Source organism: Rhineura floridana, chromosome 2 (genome assembly GCF_030035675.1).
Source record: "Rhineura floridana isolate rRhiFlo1 chromosome 2, rRhiFlo1.hap2, whole genome shotgun sequence".
Taxonomy (NCBI): Eukaryota; Metazoa; Chordata; class Lepidosauria; order Squamata; family Rhineuridae; genus Rhineura; species Rhineura floridana.
In genome coordinates this window covers 64756651-64781735 of record NC_084481.1, presented here as the reverse complement: position 1 = coordinate 64781735, position 25085 = coordinate 64756651, and the positions used below count along the sequence as shown (strand labels likewise).

The window sequence follows — 25085 nt, the reverse complement described above, 5'->3', positions numbered from 1 at the left end:
GTCAGAGGTTCTCAAACTTTTTCCCCCAAGGATCACTTGAAAATTGCTGAGCGTCTTGGCAGACCACTTAATGATTTTCTGCTGGTTGTAGCAATTGGCATGTGTGGTGCTAGATGCTGTATGGTCTTTAATTGTATTTTATTGCTTCTTTTATTTCTTATATAGAAATAAATTGTATAGAATTCAAATTGTAATACAATAAAATACAGTATCAGAAATAAAATAAAAATAAAAATATGGATATTTAATTCAGACATGCCATAGACCACCTGAATGAAGCTCGTAGGCACTTCATTCCATGGACCACAGTTTGAGAACTCCTGGACTAGATCATTGGTGTCAAATGGAGAGAGAGGGTAGAAGACAGGATGCTACCAAAATGCATGTAAATAATATTTTAAACCTTGTTAAACTAATTTGCTTAGACACTGTTTGAGCCTTGTACTAACCCACCATTGTGGGCTTCAGACTTTGTCCTGAGCCGGATTACAAAAATAAGCACAACCACCTTGTATTGTGAGTTGATCTTGAGGTCGGTGGTAGTGGAAGGTAAGTCAGTAGAAGGAAAAGATTGTGTGAAGTAGGAGGAAAGCCCCCCCCCCGCCCGCCTGCACACAAACTCACACACACAGTCCCAGGTGTCTGTAATTTCTCATGCAAAGGAGGAACTTCACCAAACCAAAAAGAAATGTACTGTTGTAATCACCCTACATCCATTAATAAAATAAAATCACATAGCTTCAGGCTTATTCACACAGTCTATTTTTTGCACTTTAGATTAGGTGCATTATAAAGTCATTGTGACTTTCAGCTGGGATCTCCACAACTGCAGCTGCTGATTGAGCACCATTCATCCCAACATGGTGGGATTCTGTATGAATCACCGAGGTCTAGGATGAATCCATTTTAATAAGCCAGACATCTATCATGGTTTCTATAATGTTTTTTTAAATTTGTATCCCACTTTCCTATTACAGTTATAACCAAAGTGGTTTACAATAAAAGGAAAACAAATTTAATAAACAACAAGAAAGCAATACATCTTTAAACGGGAGGACAAGAGTAAGAGACCAGTAGAAAAACATCAAGGGACACTACTAATACTTCGCTAATATATACTATAAACTATACATTAAAAACTGAAACCCAGATTGCCAAGGAAGCATACAGGGCTAGGCGCATCTGGGACTCAGCAGCGGTGCCCAGGAATTTCTGCCTCACATTCCTTGTCTCTTTAAACATAATATACTTACTAAATGATGGATAAGTCCTCAGAAAAGTGGCAATCATTAAGAATTATCTCAATCTGGTAGACAGTAATATATCTCCATTGGCTGGCCCATAAGGTACTAGTGGTACAACTAAACCCTGACTTCCAGTCATAAATGGACAAGAGTTCCAATGCAAACATTTATCTCCCAACGTCTCCTTTTGAAAAAGAAAGACTTTTCATCCAGTGGATGAGAAATCACCAATACATGGGTGCAAGGTGGGTGGGGCAATAATGACAGAATTCTGTCCATCATGTTTCATAATTGTTGTTGTTGTTATGTGCCTTCAAGTCGATTACAACTTCTGGTGACCCTATGAATCAGTGACCTCCAAGAGCATCTGTTGTGAACTGCCCTGTTCAGATCTTCTAAGTTCAGGTCTGTGGCTTCCTTTATTGAATCAACCCATCTCTTGTTTGGCCTTCCTCTTTTTCTACTCCCTTCTGTTTTTCCCAGCATTATTGTCTTTTCTAGTGAATCAGGTCTGATGTGTCCAAAGTAGGATAACCTCAGATTCATCATTTTAGCTTCTAGTGACAGTTCTGGTTTAATTTGTTCTAACACCCATGGTGTGCACAAAACTCTCCTCCAATACCACATTTCAAATGTGTTGATTTTTCTCTTATCCGCTTTTTTCAGTGTCCAACTTTCACATCCATACATAGTGATCAGGAATACCATGGTCAGAATGATCCTGACTTTAGTGTTCAGTGATACATCTTTGCATTGGAGGACCTTTTCTATTTCTCTCATAGCTGCCCTCCCCAGTCCTAGCCTTCTTCTGATTTCTTGACTATTGTCTCCATTTTGGTTAATGACTATGCTGAGATATTGATAATCCTTGAGAAGTTCAATGTCCTCATTGTCAACTTTAAAGTTACATAAATCTGTTGTCATTACTTGAGTCTTCTTGACGTTCAGCTGTAGTCCTGCTTTTGTGCCTTCCTCTTTAACTTTCATCAGCATTCATTTCAAATCATTACTGGTTTCTGCTAAGAGTATGTTATCGTCTGCATATCTTAAATTATTGATATTTCTCCCTCCCTCCTGGGATAGGCTTGCCTAAACAAGAATGTTTTTAGCAGGTGCTGAAAACAGTACAATGAAGGTGTCTGCCTAATGTCAATAGGCAGGGAGTTCCAAAGCGTAGGTGCCGCCACACTAAAAGACGACTGTACATGTAGACATCACCAAATGGTCAATATAGAAATCAAATTTCCTGCATAAAATATTTTAGTTGCCTGATTGAAAATGTCCCCTTCCTGTCCATTTTAATTCACTCACGCCAAGTATTGTAATGTTGATACATTCCATTTCTTGCTTGACAATTTCTAACTTTCCCTGTTTCATGCTTTTCACATTTCATGTTCCTATTGTGTGTGTCGTACAACTCCGGACTCTCCTTTCACATCTGTGCACATCAGCCTCTGGGCTTCCTTTCGGCTTTGACCCAGCTGCGTCATTAGTCACAGCGCTACTCGTACTTGTCCTTTATTCTTCCCCAGTAGCTCTGTGAGTGCCTTCTGACCTGGGGGTCTCATCTTCCAGCACTATCTTGTGTTACATTTTGGATACTCTGTTCATCGGGTTTTTGTGGTAAGAGGTATTGAGAGGTGGTTTACCATTGCCTTCCTCTGAGTTTGGATGCATCTTAGCCTGGTGTCTCAGCTTTGACATTCCACCATGGGTGCCCCTGCTAGGAGTCTAGCCTCTTGGTCTAGACTCCTGACGGCTTTGTTCTCAGCTTCTTCAACACTCTCAAACCTCCTCACCACGTTAAGGTGTGCATCCTAAAGGGGGGTTTCTTAATAAGATGTAAATATCCTCTTCGTCTAGGAGCTTTCTATGATGTAAGTGGTTGTTCAACTACCATAAATGCAAGATCAGAATAGAGAAGATAGACTTGTGTTCACTGGAAAATGGTCTGTGTGAGGCTGAAAACAGCCCTGACATAATGGATGGGGATTAAGACTTGTCTTGGAAAATGTCCTTTCTAAGCATTCTCACCAGAGATAGTCTCTTCTTTAGAAATAATGGAAATAATCCATGGGTGTCTAATGACAGCAGACGTACTGTGTGATAAATCCCAAAAGACAAAATTTTAGTCAGAACTTGCAGGACTCTGTGAAAAAGTTCAAGTGAGCAGATTCATTGCATAAGGGCTAGGGTTGTGCCTGGAAAAAAGACAGGAAACTGAGGCACAGCCATTGGCAATGCTGGCTGAGGCTGATGGGAGTTGTGGTCCAACAACTTCTGGAGGTATACTGGTTGGGAAAGGCTGCACTAACCTATTAGAATTCCTTGAGAGTATCAACAAGACTATACAGTAGATAGAGATGATTGAGTCGACACAGTGTACTTAGACTTTCAAAAAGCTTTCAACAAGGTACCTCACCAAAGACTCCTGAGTAAATTTAGCAGTCATGGAATAAGAAGAAAGGCCCTCTTGTGGATCAAGAACTGGCAAAGAAACCGGAAGCAGAGAGTAGGAATAAATGGACCATTCTCCCAATGGGGGGATGTAGAAAGCGGAGTCCCCCAAGGGGCTTGTGCTTTTTAACTTGTTCATAAACAATCTAGAGTTAGGGGTGAGCAGTGAGATGGCCAAGTCTGCTGATGATGCTAAATTGTTCAGGGTTCTTAAAAGAAAAAAGGGATTGCCAAGAGCTCCAAAAGGACGTCTCCAAACTGAGTGAATGAGTGGTAAAATGGCAACAGAAATCCAGTGTAAACAAGTGTAAAGTTATGCGTATTGGAGCAAAAAATCTTAATTTCACATATAAGCTCAGGGGGTCTGAACTGGCAGTGACTAACCAGGAACAAGATATTGGGGTCATAGTGGATAGCTTGATGAAGATGTCAACCCAGTGTGCAGCTGTTATGAAAAAGGCAAATTCCATGCTAGGTATAATTAGGAAAGGTATTGAAAATAAAACTGCCATTATCATAATGCTGTTGTATAAATCCATGGTGCAACTGCATTTGGAATACTGTGTACAATTCTGGTTGCCTCACCTCAAAAAGGATATTGTAGAGTTGGAAAAGGTTCAGAAAAGGGCAACCAGAATGATCAAGAGGATGGAGCGACTCCCCTATGAGGAAAGATTGCAGCATTTGGGGCTTTTTAGTTTATAGAAAAAGCGAGTCAGAGGCAACATGATAGAAGGGTATAAATTATGTATGGCATGGAGAAAGTGGATAAAGAAAAGTTTTTCTTCCTCTCTCATAACACTAGAACTTGTGGACATTCAATGCAGCTGAAGATTCAAGACAGACAAAAGTACTTCTTCATGCAGCGTGTAAAACTGTGGAATTTGCTTTCATGAGAGGCAGTGATGGCCACCAACGTGGATGGTGTTAAAAGAATATTAGATAAATTCATGCAGGATAAGGCTATCAGTGGCTACTAGCCATGACGGCTATGCTCTGCCACCATAGTCAGATGCAATATACTTCTGAAAACCAGTAGCCGGAAGCCACAGGAAGGGGGAGTGCTCTTGTACTCAGGTCCTGCTTGCAGGCTTCCCCGTGGGCATCTGGTTGGCCACTGTGAGAACAGGATGCTGGACTAGATGGAACACTGGCCTGATCCAGCAGGCTCTTATGTTCTTAGGTGTCCCTGCCCAGAGCTTGGAAAAGTTACTTTTTTGAACTACAACTCCCATCAGCCCATTCCAGTGGCCATGCTGGCTGGGGCTGATGGGAGTTGTAGTTCAAAAAAAGTAACATTTCCAAGCTCTGTCCCTGCCTTTTCAGCTGCTGTGGGCTTAGCTGCTCTGATGTGACAGCTCAGCTTCTCTCTGGATGTCACAGAAGGTTTGGCCAGCCACGGCCCTTGCTGCTGAGAACAGGGAAACTAGAATTTATGAATTCTGAAATCCATAAGCCTTCTATATTAAATGAAACTCCCTCGGTTAATGGCAATGTGCCAGGTGCTTTCGAATGACACCTTGTAGGTGCAGATTGGCTGAGCAGCCTCAGAGCCTTTTTGCTGGGAAAGGGCAGACATCTCTTAACTGCTCATATTGTAGGATACGCTGTCCCCAGGCCAAAATAGCATAGAAATCCTGCATTGGCTTATCTCATTCCAGTGAGCTGACAGGAAGCCAGATAGAGCTAACTGCCTTTCTTGTTGTCCTTTCTCAAGAGGACTCCAGCCAACTTGATCATTCACAACTGCCCTGTTAATAGGACCTGTGCAGCCGAGGGGGATTTCGTCAGACTGCAGGCAAATGCTTTTGGTCTGCATCCAAGCTGCTTTGTACCCTAGCTTTTGTTGAGGGGGAAAAGGCATATTCAGTGACAGCACTGTGTAATTTGTTTTGGTGGTAGCTCTCTGCATTCACCTAGCTGAATAGGCTCTGTACCTAGTTTTTTTCAATTAAATTACTCCCCTACTTTCTGCTATTTCTTTTGTTTGTTGATTGTTCTTCCTCCCCCTCCCTCTCTTGCCAGTGGGGCTCGCATCAAAGTCACATAAATCATACCGGTGAAGAATTCACACATTCTGGGTACTGTTATTATTAGAGAGCCAGGGCATAACACACCCCTAAACCTGTTACCAACAAAACGCCCCAGTCCCTTTTAGGGGTCCTGGTGGCTTGAGTTCGCTCCCAATACTCACCCCTTCTTGAAATGGTGCTTTCCTTCCTCCTGAGACATGCTCTCAACATAGTTATTTAGGAGGTTGAAGATGAAGAAAAGAACTTTAAAAAGGTTGTTACAGTCACTTTTCCCCCTCCAAGAAATAGGTGTTCCTTTAGCTGCAGTCACCTAAAGCCAGCCCAAGCAGCAAAGGTTTAGTATGCTTCAGGTCCAAGGCTTACTGTGTTCAGACCCAAGCAGTGGTTAGCAGCAAAGGCAGGGAATCCCACAATAGTGTAGTTGCCACCAAGAATGCTTACCTATGTACCCCTTCCTGGTGTACATAAGCAACAGAATGTTCCTGGTAGTACATGCTTGTTCCACAGCACAGGGTCCACATCAGGATAGAATGGCTCATGACTGTCGGTGGAGTGATACACTCCAGGCCATTTTCCAAAGTGGGTTCAATGTTGGCATGCAAAACTTGAGGTTACGAAGCTGCCTCATGCAGCACTGCCTCTGTTAAAAGCCCTCACAGCCCAGACATATGAGGGCAAAAGTTAGAAGATTGACAGGGAGGCGCACAAATGGGCCCCCACCCCAATGTCTCTGGGTGTGCAGGGTGCACCCAGTCCACACCTAACCTTTATGTGTTTGGCACAAAGGTCTGAAGGGAGCTTGCAAGTGTGTTGGCATGTCACTGAGGACCAGTGTGGTGTAGTGCACTGTTCTTCAGCCTTGGGTCCCAAGATGTTGATGGATTACAACTCCCATCATCCCTGATCACTGATTATGCTGTCCGGGGATTATGGGTTTTGTAGTCCAACATCGGGGACCCAAGGTTGAAGAACAGTGGTGTAGTGGTTAGAATGTTGGACTAGGACCTGGGAGGCCAGAGATGAAATCCCCGTTCAGCCATGAAGCTCACTGGGAGTCCTTGGGCCAATCACTGTCTCTCGGCCTAATCAACCTCACAGGATTGTTGTGAGGATAAAATGGACATGGAAAGAAGCACGTACGCCACCTTGAGCTCCTTGGAGGAAAGGTGGGATAGAAATGTAATAAAAATCATGCAAGCATGTTTGCCTAGCAAGGCAAGTGTGAAGAGGCTTTTATGGGCATTCAGTCAAATGTGCTTACAAGCCCCCTTCATGCTAAACACCTGAAGGTCAGGATTGGAGGGGGGGTGCCTGGTTGGAGGCGGCTCCCATCTCTCTGATGTTAAGCTGCATGCACACCCATTTGTAGTGCAAAAGTATAGTTTTTCTCAATACGGAATCATTCATTCTCATCCTCAACATGCTCCTTTCAATCTAAATTGATTATAGCTTCTGCCATCCAGACGCATGGCTGTGGTTACTCGATATGTGTTTGAAACCCCTTCCTTCCCCTTGACTAGATTACATATTTGAAAACCCTCCCTTTGCGATCTTGGTATACGCCCACCTGCAACATCATTGGGCAGAAGTGGAAATGTTCCCCATTGCTGGGATCACCTGCATCTGTTTTCAAATGGACACACTGCTGGGTAACGCAGAATCAATATGCTATGAGTTTTTATTTTCGGAATGAAACCAGTTCATCAAGAAGCTCTTTTCAGGGGCAAAAAAAATATGCAATTGGTCTAGATTATGTGTGGACTAGGGCCACATTCACACCAAACATTTATTCCACTATTATTCCACTTTAAACAGTCACAGCTTCTCCCAAAGAATCCTGGGAAAGGCAGTTTGCTAAGAGCTACAATTCTCAGAGTTGTCTGGGAAGACGGACTGACTGTTAAGCCACTCTGGAAATCGTAGTTCTGTGAGAGGAATAGCGTTCTCCTAACAACTCTCAGCACCTTTCCCAAACCACACATCCCAGGATTCTTTGGGGGAAGCTATTAAAGTGCAATAATAGTGGAACAAATGTATGGTGTGAGTGTGGCCTAGGTAGAAAAAACCAGAACTCAGTCTCCATTGATTCTAGAATAAAATGTTTGTAGACAGCCTCTGATGTAACTAGCAGTAGCCTCAGGCAGAGGGCTTTCCCTACCCTGCTAAGTGAGTTCCTTTAGCTGGAAACTGAACATAGAATCCTAGACCTTGTGCAGAGAAAGTATGTGCTCTACCATAGTTCTAATGCTCTTCTTGTGTTTTCTGACTCACTGGCCCTCCCTCAGCCAAGAGGACTGCAGGATTCAAACCTACAACCTCACAACTACAAAGACTGCCTGGTCTTAACTACTAGCAACACTTCCTGAGGTAAATAAGCAGGCTGCCTCATGAAGAAGTGGCTGGCATTGTGATAAGAATAAATGTCCAAGTGTGAAATGTACTTAGAAGTGCCTTGCTATATAAGCTTTGCCTTTGCTGGTTGTCGATATATGCCAGTACCTCTGCCTAAAAGAAACAAAGAAGTGGAACAAGACAGCAAAAAGCAGACTCCAGGGCAATTGTGGGAGTTTTGAGTAGTGTGGCAGCCTCGCCTACAGTAGACTGCTGCAGATCTGTTGAGAGATATTCTTGATCAATAAAAGGTTTTTATTTCCTGCATTTACCTAGACAAACAGCCCTGTGCCAGTAACAGCTCACAGGGGGAGCTGTATATGAAATATCTTCTTCCCTCTCTCATTTTGGTATCTTTTAATAGCCTGGCTCAGTTTGGCCCATCCTGCAAGTTATAGAATACTAAATTAGATTGTCACTCCCATTGTCAAAATACTCTACTGGCTAAGTCTTATCAAAATGAATGAAGCTTGCCCTGGCAGTGCACTGTGAGGAACCATTGCCAAAGTAATATCTATATTAAGCAGAGCTAAAGTATATTGCTTGCCTTTTATTTGCCAAAGATAATTAGAATCAAAGATACCTCCAATAAATAATGCTAAACTTAAAAAAAAACCTATTAGATGATGCCTCTCTCCATATGTAATATCTTAAGATAAATACAAATTAATCTTTAAATACCCAGCTGGCAGTGGGATTTAAAGATATATATTGATTTTGAAAAAGAGAACATATACATTATTCTTGCACAGAACGTTCTCAGCATCATGGAACACAAGATACTTCATTAACATAGCATATAGCACTTTCAGGCTGATTAGCGGTAAGGGCTTTTTATTCAGTTCTTGCTATGCTCATGCAAGTATGCTTTAAACAAGCTGCTCGAAAAGAGTCCCTCTTTAGACTTCTTGTCCTGACACTTCCTCTGCTGCCTTTCCAACTGTTAAGCCCTCTAGAGCAGCCTTTCCTGACCAGTGTGCCTCCAGATGTTGTTGGACCACAATTCCCATCAGCCTCAGCCAGCATTGCCAATGGTCAGGAAAGATGGGAAATGTGGTCCAACAACATCTGGAGGCACACTGGTTGGGAAAGGCTGCTCTAGAGCCTCAGACTCTGCATATAGTTCCATTAACAGTAGTGTAGTGGCAAATTCAGAAGTACAGGGTTCCTTCATGATAGTCACAGCCACACCCCTCCCCCCTTTTTCCTGCTGGGTGGAGAATAAGGTCCTTGTTAATGCCTTCTCCCACAACAGATGTCCCTAGGCAGGGCCGGTTCTAAAGGGCAGCCAGGTTGGGCACTGGCCCAAGGGCCCCGGGGCTACAGGAGCCCCTGAGGGGCCCCTGAGGGGCCCTCTGCTCCCCTTCCGTGATCCGCACCCCCACAAGCCCCCCACTTACCTGTCAGCCGGCTTTTTAGCATTGCCCTTAATGAAGATGGCGGCAGCAGCTTCCTTAAGATACTGAAGCCTCTGCCTCCATCTTAGTTGATGGCAGAGATGTGCGCGCATAGCACACACGTGTGCCATCAACAAAGATGGCGGCGGAGGCTTCATTCCCTTTAGGGAAACCACGGCCGCCATCTTCATTAAGGGCAATGGTAAAGACTAGACAGGTAGGGGGGCACGGGGGGGCCATGTACATGCACGCGCGCACACAGACACACTGGGGGGCCAGGGCAAGCTGATGCCCAAGGGTCCCCGCATGCCTGGAGCCGGACCTGTCCCTAGGAGCCAATAAACATGAAAGGAAGGGGTGATGGCTACTGAAAAGAGTCCTCTTAGTGGCTGACTCGCCTCCTTTCACTCTGATTGGCTCCAATCAGCAGGAAAGGACAAGGAAGCATGTTAGAAGACTCTTCTCAGTAGCCAGCACACACTCCCCATTCATGCTGATTTGCTCATAGAATGCTGGAGACATAGGGACCCTTCTGGGGCCCTTCTCCTAACAAAGTAAGGGATTTAAGACCTCCAGGGGTGAGGTTGTCCATGGTCCCAGGAGGTCTTAGACCTCTTAAATTTGGGGAGCCAGGTCCTAGCAGGGTCCCTATGTCTCCAGTGTCCTACAAGCCCATCAGCATGAAGGGGGAGTATGTTCCCACTGAGAAGAGTCTCAATGAGTGTCAATTGCAGCCAAGCCTTTATTTAGGTGCTCCTTCAGAAAGACAAGATAAGTTGTGGAGAGTGAGAATTCTGTAATTGCAGAAGAAGAGACCATGATGCCAGCTTCCCACCTATATCATCAAGCAGTTTGGTAGCAGCAGGAGATAAATGTGTAGACACTGAGCCCTTCCTCAGGTAGAAATGAAGTGAATTTAATTATATTTAACTTTAAATTAGGTCAGTGAGAGTGTTCGATTAGATCATAATAACCATAGCAAGGTCATCCACACAGGGTGGTCTCACACACAACCTGTGCTTTTAAGCAACTGATCTTGTCCCTTCGGCATGCCTATTTAAATAATTATAACAATAGCCACTCAGCGCAAGCCTATGTATGTTTACTCTGAAGTTATTCCCATTTTGTTCAGTGGTACTTACTTCATTGTAAGTATATTTAGGATTGTAGTCACAGACAGTGTATCGGTCTAGTGAGTTGACCACAGGTGTAGATGTCTGTCTTTTTAATGAATAATCACATGGGGTCTAAAACACAACTTTCTGAATAGTATCCCTTGTGCTTTACTGGGCGGAGAGAAAGGATCAGTCTAACTCTGGAGCCAAGAATCTGCATCCTCGTGGAGTTTGGTTCACAACCAACCCATATCTTTAAAAGAGCGGAAGTGCTTCAGATCTAAAGCTGCAATGGAAAAATAGCTAGAGGGTGAGAACTTGGAGCAAAGGTCTTGGCGTGGGGTGTTGGAACTGGAGGTTGTGGGTATGGAGCATCCCAAAGTAACTGACCACTGCAAACTTAGGAATGATTGTACTCCCCACCCTGCCCCAATTCCCTTCTGTGATTACACCCAAGGCTTGTGTACTTGTAGAATCTCAGCAGCAGAATTGCGGCAATGGGGGGAAGGCTATCATATCTGGTGTAATTTTCTGCAAATCTGTACACTCTGAGCTTTCAAATACGACCTGTGTCAAGCGTTTCAGAACTTGGTAACAGCCTTAACATGGCATCTTGAGACAGAATGGCTTGTGCAGCTGATACAGCCAGTGTGGTGTTGTGGTTAGAGTGCCAGACTAGGGCCTGGTTGACCAGCTTTCAAATCCTCACTCACTCACAAAGCTTACTGGGTGACCTTGGGCCAGTCACAGTCTCTCAGCCTTTTTATGGTTGTTGTGAAAATAAAATGGGGAGGAGCAGAACCCTGCATGCCACCTTAAGCTCCGGGCAGGAAATGTGGAATATTAATCTAGTAATAAATAAATAAAATAAAATAAATAGTGGCTTTAATTCACAAAGGCCCTGCATAGAAAAAGTGCATGTATTGTACAATGTAAATAAGGAAATGGTGCACAATCTTCTATGTGTCTACTCAGAAGTAAGTTTAACTGACTCCAATGGGACTTATTCCCAGATGCTGTGTGTATAGATTTGCAGCCTTAATGTTGTGTCTCTTATGGTTCAACCACTGTTGAATCTTTCCCGCGAGACACCCTAGGCCTTAGACCTTAACAAAGGGTGATCCGATTCATTCATTCATTTTTAGTAGTGGCCTAAGAAGAAAATTAAAATAAGCTTGCTGCATCATAACGACTTTGGAATTTGTGTCAAGCATTCTGATGAGGTTTCCGGTTTAATGCTGCCAGCATTGTTGCTTGCCTGTATCTAAACTATTCAGAGGGCCTGGCAGAGAAGATCCTGCACGCCACCCACCTATCTGTCTGGTGCAGCTTCCCAACAACTATTAATGGTCCTGAATGCCTCCTCAGCCCCTGCCGTTTAAACAGGAAGAGCACTGTCAGTTTGTTACTCTGCAGCTCCAACTTCTGGTCTAGCCTATATTTTAACAATGCAAAAGAAGACCGCCTGAGAAAAGGCATAAAGTATGCATTTCTCTTCAGATGGTTTATTGTCCACAGAAAGACATTCAAGGGCACACATCCTTCTCTTTGCAAACACATGAGCAACGTTCCCAAGCTGCACACATGGGCAGCTTTGTTAGGTTCCATACAGAACTTGGAAAAGTTACTTTTTTGAACTACAACTCCCATCAGCCCCAGCCAGCATGGCCACTGGATTGGGCTGATGGGAGTTGTAGTTCAAAAAAGTAACTTTTCCAAGCTCTGGTTCTATGCATGCCCTGTCACAATGAATGCAGAAATCTGCCTTGCGTCTTTAAATTTATTTTATTATTTTTATAATTATCCCATCCTTCCCCCCAGGAGCCCAGGAAAGTGATAGATAGATCCCTCCTTATTCCTAATCATCACAATGACCATGACAGGTAGGTTAGTCTGAGAGATAATGATTGGCCTCTGGTCATCCAGGAAGAGCAGCCACTTAGCTGGAGTCTGTGCATGACACAAATAAGGGAGAGAGCAGACAACAGTACCCAGGAAGGAGCTGGCAGGAGAAGCACAGCTGCCTCCTCTCTCTCATTAAAGAATTTGTGAAGTTTGTCATGTTTTTTGCTGCCTTTCTTCCAGGGAGCTCAAGGCAGCATATATGATTCTTCCCAACCTTGTGCATTTGATCCTCCTAACAACCCTGTGAGGTAGGTTAGCCTGAAAGAGAGTGACTAGTCTAAGGTTACCATGGGGCAGCCGTCACCAACCTTGTGTTCTCCAGCAGTGTTGGACTGCAACACCCACTAGCCCCAGCCAGCATGATTGTACAGACATGGGCTTATGGGAGTTGTAGACCAGGCTGGTGAAAGCTGCAACAGCTGAATGGTGATATAAACTCAGGTAATAGTCCAACATGCTACTCACTATCCCACGCTGGCTCTGATATTTAAAATATACAGGCAAGAGACTCCATATTGTAACCTAGCAAGCGATTCGGAGTATCTCCCTACCATGCTAATATCTGGGCAATGTAGATGTGGTGTGCATTAGTGGCTTCCTGTTTTGTGTACAAGTTCTCTTCTGTTGAAACATCATAATTCAGTCCACAAACCAGCTTCTGTTCTGGCTGATTGATCTTTTTGTTACTCTAACAACCCAGAATTGTACACTGATGTCTCCTTATGGCAGCTAACTGCTAGAAAATGGACTCCTGGTACCTGTTGACCTTTAAAGCCCTATACGGTTTCGGCCCAGTTTATCTGAAGGAGCGCCTCCAGCATCACCAATCATGCCGCCTGACAAGATCAGCCACACAAGACCTTCTCTCGGTCCCACCAGTTAAAACAGCGAGACTGGTGCGGACCAGAGAGAGGGCATTTTCGATTGTGGCCCCCACCCTCTGGAATTCCCTTCCTTTCGACCTTCGCCATGCCCCCTCCCTGATAGGTTTCCGCCGGGCCTTGAAGACCTGGCTGTTCAGGCAGGCCTATGGGGTCTCTGGGATGGGTTAGTTTTTAAGGTGGTCATTAATCGGAAGAGTGGGGTTTTAGATGAATTGTGATCCGCATTGATTTTATTGTATTTTATTGTATGTTGTACGTCGCCTAGAGTGGCTGTTAATTCGGCCAGATAGGCGACTCAAAAATAATTTTTTATTTTATTATTATTATTTATTATATCTCTCTTGACTGTTTTGAAAGAGATGGCCAATCAAAGCTTGGGAAAAGGCTAATATATGCTCTGCAGAAACAGTTTTTTGAAGTTGGGAAGGGACACAGAGTGGCCAGTTGGTGAAGTCTGAAGTCAACGTGTGGATGCACAGCCTCTCCCTCGAGATCTGATGCGGGGTAAGGATTCTGCTGCCTTGTGGAAATACCTGCTCTTTCCCTTTGCTGATGCTCTACGTGTTAATTTGCAGGCCAATGAAATGCTACAAAAATGCCGTATGTTTCCAGTGCCCTCCCTCTTTTTCTGCCAAGGAAATCAAACATAGTTATTACCATCCTCTGGGATTTTTCATTGCACAGAAAAGTGGGGAGTATGCACCAGTATTCAACTGACATCAGAAAAAGAGACCATTTGGTCACATATTGTTGAAAAACAAACAAAAACAACAAAATGAAAAAGGTGCTATGGACAGAGCAGGCCCCAGACATTTTGCTGCCTGAATCAAAGGACAAGAGAGTGCCCCTGCCCAATTCCACCTACAGAAGGTGACTTTAGCCCTGGTGATGGGATAGCACCCCTCACTTCACTTGAGGCAGCAGGCTAGTGGAAGGGGCCCAGGAGGAGCCATGTGGGAACATAGAAGAATGGCTGGGGGGCTCAGGAGGAGCCTCGGGGGGGGGGCTGCCATTGTTTCCCCTCAGCATCTGCCACCTGAAGCAGTTGCCTTGCTACCTCATAAAAGGGCCAGCCCTAATGGTGGAATCAAAACAGTATTCCTTTCCTTTGATTTCAGTGAAATAATTCTGTTACTTGAGACCAACTCACCTTTCAACGGTCTTAGGTTGTTCCATTTGACCCTTAAGTCTCCATAGTGTTGAGCACACTTAATGCTTGTCCAGGTGATGATCTTGCCTCCTTACTTGGCAGCTGGTAAGCAACAAGATTCTAAATGGAGCAGTAGGGTAGTGGCAAATTCAGAAGTGCAGGGTCCCTTCTTGATAGTCATGCCACACACCTTTCACAGCCACGCCCCCTTTTCCACATTGCCTCGTCCCCCTTGCTCTCCCTATCATCTCGTGAGCCAATCAGCATGAAAGGAGAGGCTGTGTGTTAGCTGTTGAAAAGAGTCTTCTGAGTGGCTGGCTCACCTCCTTTCATTCTGATTTGCTCCAATCGGCATGAAAGGACGAGGACTCTTCTCAGTGGCTACCATGCTCCCTTTTCATGCTGATTGGCTTTGGCTCATACATTGGGACCCTGCTCCCAGAAAAGTAACGGGTCTGCGACACACACACCCCTGTGTCCCTGGATGACTACACCCCTGAAATGGAGATACCACACTGGGATTTCCCACCTTGCCTTCCTAAAGAGTTACGCCAAGAAGGGTGGGTTGGAATTCATTAACTTTCATAGAAAACATTTCCCTTTTGTATGTTCCTGATCCAGCTCTGTTCCCTCACCACATACTGTAGGTCAGCTGGCCTTATGACTGGGTCATATGAGGCTTCTGTAGATCAACTGACAACTCTACATGAGCCATCTGATACTTCTGTCAGATACTATCCCCATGGCTGTATTACAGTTGGGTTGACAAGCAGACCCAAAATGTCTGTGGCCATTACATTCAGATCTGGAGAGCTACACGTGCGAGTGGGCCTATTTGTACAGAGCATCAGATGTCAACAGGCATGTAATACCCATGAGAACAACTGGGTGTCAGGAGATTTCATGGATGCAGAAGACAGCATAGCAGAGTCTGTCTGTCTGTTTTTCTTACCCCTCAGAGCTTCTTTAATTCAGACTCAAGTTTGCTTCCATTCCCATGTTCAGATGGTGTTATTTCATTCTGTCACTGTAAATTACTGTTGCTGAAAATGCTGAATCAGGAAATGGGTTATAGCTCTTGAAGAAATGAATCCCACATTATGTCAAAGTGCTTCTACTGCAGTTTATGCTGTGTCCCTCAGCGTGAGTCATTGTCACACATTTTGAAGGCCAGCGTTACACATCAGAGTCTTCAGGGTGTCAGCTTTTCTTGTTCTTGCAATCTTTGTGGGCAGATCATGTTGTTAGGTGACCTTTTTGCTTAATTCTGAGAGTGTAGGGTTGTGATTCTAGGGCTTATGATATAGCATAACAACTAGAGAGTTAAAGCTGCTTGTTTAGGTTGGCAAAATCTAGATTGCCTAGGTTGGCAAAAGTGGGGCGTGACATGGTGTCATTTTTATTTCAAAAACCTCTCGAAGGAGAGAAGTGTATTAAAGTTGGGAATCAGGCGTGGAACATTAAGCAAGTCCAGAAGCTCAAAAATAATCATAATGTTTCTGCTAGCATTTTTTGCAGCAGGGAAATCCACAGCTCTTTCTAGGGTACCTAAAGAGTTTTTCAAAAGATATTTGCCTCTGCAACCACATATACCTATTTAACTAGGGGCACTTCCAGACTGTTCCACTTTTGTGTGGCTCTCTCATACATTTGCGTAGATGCCAGTATATATGCCCTTTGTGCAAGAAGAGTTTACCTTCATAATCCACCACAAAGAGAGTGGGTACAGTCACATGTAACCAATAGCAAGCACTAAATAGCACTCTGGCACAACAAATCCACTTTGGAGGTTTTTTACGGCAGGAAAACTGACAGAGAAACTACAGTAGGAAGTGCAGGATAACAACCACTTGACAGCAAAGTTGTGTCACCTCTGTACAAGTTTTGTGAAAACAAATCAGGATAATTTTTCAATATACACTTCATCTGGAAGCAACCTAGTTGTATTTATTTATTTATTGTATTTATATACTGCCCCATAGCCGAAGCTCTCTGGGCGGTTTACAATAACTAAAAACATTAAAAACAAATATACAAATTTAAAAACACATCTTTTAAAAACAATTTAAAACACAATTTAAAACAATTTATATTCTGGATTTATTTATTTATTTATATCCCACCCTTCTTCCTAGTTTCAGCACAACAGCTGATTATGCATTGCCATGTTTTGTTATTTTCAGCTTCTGGGTATACTTTTTACACTCAGGTTCTTTTATGATGCCTTATACATATATTTGATCACTTTAGCAACATAACAAACTAATAACTTTTGTTCATTTCTTTTACAGCATGAAAAGTGTATTACAGAAAGGTTTGGCACATGAAGCTTAAAGAGACATAAAGCAAGAGTTCTAAGTTTAAGGGGGTCTCAGGTTATGCAAGGTTTGTATTCATCATCATTCCAGATGGGAGCCTAGGATGGTATCAGTGGTCTTCCAGAGTCTCTTTTATTTGTAAATGAAATGAAACAATACTGTACTAAACAGTAATGAATGTGTTGAGCATTGACTGACCTTCTGCTAAACTGTACTGTTAGGCCGGCCTCACAATATGAATTTATCTTTTTAACCAACCAGTATCTACTGATGTTTTAGTGATGTTTTTAATTATGGATATTTTACTAATTTTATTATATTTTGTATGTTGTATACTACCATAACATATTTTATGAAAGTGTGGGTTGTAGATATTGCAGTAAATAATAAAATAAATAAACATAACTGACGAGTTAATTTTTCCACCAAGGCAATGAACCTGATTTTTTTTAATACCATAAATCTATATTTGACTTGACATAACTAATCTGACCAGTTCTCTGTGGGGCCTTTTTTGTTTGCAAAGTACAGATAATGCTGCCATTACTAAGGCAGAGTAATAAGCATGCGTGCATATATATGCACACACATAGGCTGGCAGGCAGGCAGGCAGGCAGTGCTAGTAGATTCGTGGCGACACCCTTCCACTCCTCCAAAGCCCTCATATCAGCTTGCACTGCTGATATTTAAGTTGCTGGGAATTTCTAGCTCTGTGTGTGGGATACCACAGTGCCCAAGATTCTTTGGGGGACGTTGTGTGATTTAAATGATGCATCCATTGTGCTTTAAAGGTATGCTGTGGATCTGCCCTTATATAGTCACTTCACCAGCCGGTTAGAGTCTCACCAGCCAATTACGTTAGGGCATGGAAAAGTGTTATCTCATGTTACTCTCAGAGTCCCACTCCTCTGCAACCGCCCTGTCCCACTGTTTACATCATGTTATGCTAGTCACTCTTGAAGGCCTCCTTCTTTCTGGCCCTTCAGAAAGATTCACCACTCCTTCATCCACTGGGTTCGCCCATGATGACCCACCAGAATCTAGCAGGTTTAGCCCATGATGGCCCTTCAGATTCTACCCAGGCTTTGCCCCTGAGCTGGCAAATTCCATTCCATAGCCTAGCTTCTTCCATCAGCGTATGGCACCTTTGGGCACCTGCCAATTATTGTCTGCCTCAAAGGCAGCATGAGGCCTGGATTCACGCTTGGCCAGCCTCCCAGGCGACATGTTCCAATAGTGGGCAGGGCAAAAAAAGAACCTCGTAGAAAATTCAAAAAGGAAAAGGCACATGTCTCTACCACCAGCACTGTTGTCACAAACATACATGCAGCAGACAAGCAGGCACACAGCATTCTCACTCTGTCTCACACACAGTCATGTATACACTCACACACCAGATACACACACATCCGCGTTTCCAGTTCACTCCATTCCGGTGCTGGGGTGGCTGGAAAGATCTTCCTACCTGCTCTTTAGTGGGGATCCCTGAGGAACAGGCACAGAGATTTTCACTCCTAAACTTACTGCTAAGTCCCACAGCGCTAAGATCAGAGATAAAAGGCAGCTTTCCTTCCCAACCCCACTCCAGCACTGGGGTGGGTGGAAATGCTGCCTTTTACTCTTAAAAAGCAGAGAGTACGTTTATCTCTGATCTGAGCATTGCGCTGCTTAACACTAAGATTAGAGATAAGCAGGGGTGTAGTTGTCCAGGAGCTTGGGGGGGGGTCTTAGACCCCTTATGTTTTGGGAAGCAGGGTCCCAAGAGGTTCCCTATGTCTCTAGCATTCTACAAGCCAATTAGCATGAAAGAGGAGTGTTAGACACTGAGAAGAGTTTTCTAACATGCTTCTTTGTCCTTTCCTGCTGATTGGAGCCAATCAGAGTGAAAGGAGGTGAGTCAGCCACCAAGAAGACACTTCTCAATAGCTAACACTCTCTCCTTTCACGCTTATTGGCTCCTAGGGGTGTCTATTGTTGTGGGAGAAGGCATTAACAAGGATCTTATTCTTAACCCAGAAGCAAAAAAAAAAGAGCTTGGGGGCTTGGCTATGACTAACTTGAAAGAACTCAACTCCTCTTCTGAATTTGCCACTAGATGACACTGGAGATAAGGGATCCATCTGCCTGCTCTTAAAGGATTATCTCTGATCTCCACAAAATGATGTGGGATGACAAGCAAGTGGACGTGGCTCACTGGGACCTGCAGAGCAAATTCGGCCCACAGACTCCATCGCTGCCCTACACTGACTAGCAGTACCTCTCCAGGATTACTAATAAGGTGGGGGTCTTTCCCAACCTCACCTGGAAGGGTATGGAAATGCCAGTGGTTGAACTTGGAACCTTTTGCATGCAAAAACTATGCTCTACCACTGAGCTACTGCCCTTCTCCTAGCCAGTATGCTCCATTCCAAAATAAACATATTCACCCTCTAACTATAAGGAGGTCTACATGAGCCACCAGTGTGTTGAAACAATGAGGGGAGTGGGCCACATGGGCTAGTCCCAACCACCCTCTACCAGTGACATGCTCCCATGGGCATGGCTCCTGCTGCCAGTACAGAGAGCAGAAACACTTCTCCACTACCTGTACATCCAGACAGGTGTGGGAAAGGGCTCTCCTCCTCTCACATCGATGTTGCGGGCTGAGCTCCTACACATGATGAAGCACCCTGAGTTGACCAGGATCTTTCCCCACATGGAGGAGCTCTACCTTTGTACTTTTGCATGCTGTCCAAATGCATGAACGGCAGGGAACGGTTTCCTCCGTGAATGCCAGTGGCATGGTGTCCATCAGCAGCAGTGGCAGAGCTAATCTGCACAGTCCATCTCCACCCTACCACCCTGGACACCTTTTCTTTCAACACATGCTGAGTTTCTGTGAACTTCCCTTATGTGAATGGGAAAGACTTGTGAATAAAATAGATGTGGCTGCTCTGTCCTATCTAACTTGGCTTTTAAATGTACATAAAAATAATCACATGGTAAGACATGCCATCAAAACTAAGTTTGTTTTTTTTCTATCTTTAGCTTAAAAGAATACTTGGACCTTTGCTGATAATGAGTAGGGAACTGTTAAACAATTGGTTATCCATAAAGACAGCGCGCACACACCAGAACCCACCCACCCTCACAGCACTTCGAATGTCTTTCCGTACCTTTTTCTATCCCTGTAGTAGCACACATCTATCTATCTATCTATCTATCTATCTATCTATCTATCTATCTATCTATCTATCTATCTATCTATCTATCTATCTATCTATCTATCTATCTATCTATCTATCTATCATAACACATGCACTGAGTTTGCGCTTGCCAGCCAGCTAGACTTTGTAGACATTCTCCCACACTGAGAGAAAGAAAAATAATTCACTGGTACTGATTTCATCTTCCACAAGTTGTGAGAGTAGGAATCTCTCTCCTTGCTTTACTCCACCCACTCCCATGACTCTGGCCCTCTCAGATCTTCTTTGTTTCATGCTGGGAACACAAGGGAGCAGATTGTTTTGGCTAGAATGCAATGGACACAGATGTTACCACCTGTTGCATGCGCCTTCCTTTCCATTGTATCCTGAAACACTTCTAAAAATTTACTGGAGGAAGAAAACTGTGACCTTTGGCATTACTTAGCACCAAGTGCTATGCAGTGGTTTGTTTCTTTACTTACAGGTTGGCCTTCTGGTTCCTGCTGTGCTACTCTGAGGGTGCCTGAGTGTAGATGTGCCAACACAGAATCCGGTTTTGCCCCAGCTTCTTCTCTGATCTCAAAGAGAGGAAATATCCTTGGACAAATCTGCTTTGTCAAGGTTGAAAATGTTCCACACCACAGATGGCGACCATAAGGTGCAAGTGAGTTTTCTGATGAACTGGAGATGCCATGCCCATTTGCTTCACTTCTGAAGGCTTGCCGGGGGAGGGGGGGGACACCCACCTTTTTTTCTTCATTTATGGAGTGAGAAAATTTGCTCAAAACAGATTTTCAGTTTAACTCCTCGGTTCTATACTATTCATGGCACCCCCTGCTACTGCCAATTTGACAACGTGGAGCTCCTGTTGCAAACCACCCCCCTTGTAGCATATTTGTAGCAATCCATGCTTTAAAAAGAAAAAAGATATGTAGAGGTGGTGGAGTAGCTTCTCTGTGTGTGTGTGTGTGTGTGTGTGTGCGCGCGCACGTGCGTGCTCACGCGCGTGTGTGTAGAATTTTGCTATGGTTCAAACTTCTGCTATTGGAGGCTCACTTGGCTATTCTAAGTGATGATTCATGAGAGTTGTTGCCAAATGAGTTGCACACCATGCCATTCTTCTGTATCTGAATGCAGAAATGCCCACCTACCTTTTAATACAACTGGTGCTTTTTAAGCCAAATGCTGCTTTGCTTACAGGATATCGATTGTAGGGGAATTTCCCAGCAAATGGCATGAGTGGATTTTCAACCCCTTGCCTCTATGCACTGGGCAGGGCAACAGTAGCAATAGTTGCACAGGGCAATGCATGTGATGACTTTCCACTTCCTCAGCAGCGATGCTTTTGTGTAAATATTAGCACAGCCAGGCGGTACTGGATGTGCACTGTGAAGAAATGGTGGCTGTTGAGGTGCTGTGCACCCTGAGAGTTAAAGGTGCAGGTTTAATTGTCATTTGGCTACTTTTGTCTAAAGATAGATTGGAATGCTAGTCACTCTCACCTATGTTAGAGGCAGCTGGGAAACAAGTGCACCTGGCCTGGCAAATAAGTTTGCATTTGGCATATAGAGTGGCTAAGAATTCCAAAACAACAATATTTAGGATCAAAAAGAAAACTGCCAAGATCATAATGCCTTTATACAAATGTATGGTGAGACCACACTTGAACTGCTGTGTAGGCGCTGTATAGTGGGAAAAGGCTGGTGTATCTCCCTTATGGAAAAGGGTTATAATATTTGGGACTTTTTAGATTAGAAAAAAGGCAAGGGGGGGGAGACTCAATAAAAGTGAATAAAATTATGCAAGTGGATAAGACAGGTCACTGTCCAACTTTCATGATTCTAGAACCTGGGGTCATCCAATAAAGTTGAAGGGTGGGTGATTCAGGACGGACAAAAGGAAATCTTTCACACAGCACATAGTTCAACAATGGCCTTTGCTGCCACAGGATGTAGTGATGGCCACCAATTTGGATGGCTTTAAAAAAGGATTAGACAGACTATCCGTGCCTGCTAGCCCAACTGACTATGTGTACTACCTCCACTATTGGAGGCCATATGTCTCTGAATACAAATTTCTGGCCAACAACAGCAACACCAACAGAAGATGGTTCCTGTACTTAACTCCTTCCTGTGGGCTTCCTAGAGGCATTTGGTTGAGCACTCTGGGCTTTTGGTCTTATCCAGCAGGCTCTGCTTAAGTTCTTATGTTCTGAACAAAGGTTTGGCAGGGGAGCTGTTTTTTGTTTTTTTGTATTTCAAGGGTGCTGTTTGCTGTTGGGAATCCGGAATTGTCAGTCTATGCTTCTGTGTTTTTGTGATGCTTGCCCAACTTGCACATTTGAAAAGAAACAGATTATTACAAAGGCACCTGAAGTCCCCAGTGCTCTCTCCTCCAACTGTGAGCCAAGCTTCTCTGAATTTCCCACCGCTTGGCAAAAGGGAAGTGGGAAAAGAGTACACCTCTGGTTGAAAGACCCTCTTGCTCTGGTTTTCTCTTTTGCAATTTCCTTCGTTTCATTGTGGGAACATAGCTTCTGATTTTCAGTGTTGTCAGATTTATAGGACTCCACTTCCTGCCTAAACAGGGGCATAAAATAAAATGAAGGAGTATAAATCGACTGAGTATCCCAAGTATCCTTTCTCTTATTGGCTTGCATCTGAGGCATTCCAACAATAGCATGCTGTACAGGAATGGCTTGATTTTTTTTTACGGTATGTATGCTCAAATATGCATCCTGGGATCTTTCTAAGCTGTAATAACATAAGCATTACCCACAGGCTTAACCTGGCAATAAATCCATGTGATCACAAACTTTACATGCGGCAAGGTGGAAGAGGAATTTAGGGAGAGAGACGAAGGCAGGAACAGATGTTTCAATGGTGCAGTGAGGCTTTTTAAAGTATTCGTCCTTACATGACAACCAGGGAGGAGGGGGGCAGCAAAGTGTCTTGGGCCACACTTGGTCTTGCAAAGCCCTGTGCCTTTGCAAGTGCCAATGATGGGCTGACCAACAGCACTTGCAAAGGCACAGGGCTTTGCAGGTGTCACCAGTCAGCTGATTGGCAGCATCTGAAAACCTTTGTGCAGGGACCCCATGCTTTTAAGTGCCCCACATCTGATGTCATATATGACATCAGGTGTAGGGCAAGTGAACAGGGCTTGGCTGAAATGGCCTGGCTGGCCTAATTAGGTCCATGGACTGGAGGCTCCCCACCGCTCTCCAAAGCAATGAAGATATCCAGGGATGTGAAGCCTGCTGATAAGAACATTAGGATAAACTTTTTCATGGTAAGAGCAGTTTGAAAATGAAGCCAGTTTGCAGTGGAGGGTGGGGGTGGGTATCTCTCCTTTGTCAGAGGTCTTAAAGCAGAACCTAGACAGTCATTTGTTGGAGATACTCTAGCTCTTGATTTCCTGCAAATATTTAGATTAGCTGGCCTTCAAGGAAGAACGTATCCAATTCTATATGACATAATCTGGAGCCATGGAGAAAAGAATGGAAGTATTTCATCCAGGATGGCAAAGTACGCTGAAACGTATACACTGACACAAAGAGGGAATGGAGTAGGGTTGCCAGGCTCAGGGCCTGCGAATGATTCTGTATCTTTAAGAGAAGAGAAAATTCAGTCAAGTGCAGGTTTTCTTGCAACACTGTAATGGGAAAAACCACTAGGTGAAATTCTCCCTTCCCTCTGCACAACTTTTAGAGATAGAGAAGACCTCTTGGTTGCCAGGCCCAGCCTCCAAGAGGTCTTCTGTATCTTTAAAAGTTGTGCAGGGGGAAGGGAGAATTTCACCTTGTGGTTTTTTCCATTACAGTGTTGCAAGAAAACCTGCACTTGGCTGAATTTTCTCTTCTCTTAAAGATACAGAATCATTCGCAGGCCCTGAGCCTGGCAACCCTAGAATGGAGAATTCTACTTGCCCTATCACTGTTTGTATTCAAGGTGGAAGGTGCAAAGAGTTAAGGTGCATCCCATATCCAGGAGGGACATAAATGAAAATGAAACCCACCTAATCTGCAGTGTGGGCAGACCTGTAGAAGACATTCTTTGGCATATATCTGTTAAATAAGATTTAAATTTACAATGTACATTTATTTGAGTACTGCTAGGTTTTGTTAACCTAAATCTTAACAGATGATGTTGGTGTAGAGTTTTTTAGCGGGGAGTTCTTTATTTTGTTATTAATAATTCCCCAATATTTACATTTTGGGTTGATTTTTCCTGTTTTGGCTTTGTGCCAAGATCAGAGTTTAGGAATTGCTCATGCAAAGCCTTTTCATAACAGCTACCTCAAGGGTAAAGGGCACTTTGATCCTGAATAAATGCATCATTGCAATTGTGTATTGACTTCAGATTTTGTAGTTGGCTTATTTATACCGACATATTAGGAACACAGGAAGCTGCCATATACCAAGTCAGATCATTGGTCCATTTAGCTCAGTACTGCCTACCCTGTCTGGCAGGGCTCTCCAGGATTTCAGAGAGGGTTGTCTCCCAGCCCTACCTGGAGATGCCATGGAATGAACCTGGGACCTTCTTCATCCAAGGCAGATGCTCTGCCACTGAGCTACGGCCCTTCCCCACTGTTACAGGTATCACCTGATTGTGGCGTAGCAATCACTGGGCTGAATCCAGCGTGTAGTGGCAAATTCAGAAGTGCAGGGTCCCTTCATGTTAATTACAGCCATGTCCCTCCCTGTTTTGTTCTTTTTTTGTTTTTTGTTTTTTGCTGTGGGGTTGAGAATGAGATCCTTCTTAATGCCTAGGAACCAATAAGCGTGAAAGAGGGGAGTGTTAGCTACTGAGAAGTGTCTTCTTGGTGGTTGACTCACCTCCTTTCACTCTGATTGGCTTCAATGCGCAGGAAAGGACAAGGAAGCATGTTAGAAGACTCTTCTCAGTAGCTAATACACTCCCCTTTCATGCTGATTGGCATGTAGGATGCTGGAGACATACGGACCCTGCTGGGGCCCTTCTCCCCAAAAAGTAAAAAGTCTA

At 43.9% G+C, this 25085-nt stretch overlaps 1 protein-coding gene across 2 annotated transcripts in view; it reads right to left on the bottom strand.

Annotated features, from left to right (window-relative positions):
- Window positions 1-16578: 16578 nt before the first annotated feature.
- ZEB2 (zinc finger E-box binding homeobox 2) overlaps window positions 16579-25085 on the bottom strand; it is a 214018-nt gene continuing 205511 nt past the window's right edge. Inside the window, exon 11 of one of the 2 annotated variants that reach the window (XM_061608854.1) lies at window positions 16579-22658. In XM_061608854.1, coding sequence (XP_061464838.1) covers window positions 22438-22658 — 221 coding nt within the window. In that variant the 3' untranslated portion in view covers window positions 16579-22437. The remainder of the gene's footprint in view (window positions 22659-25085) is intronic. The other variant, XM_061608856.1, reaches the window with a different exon arrangement.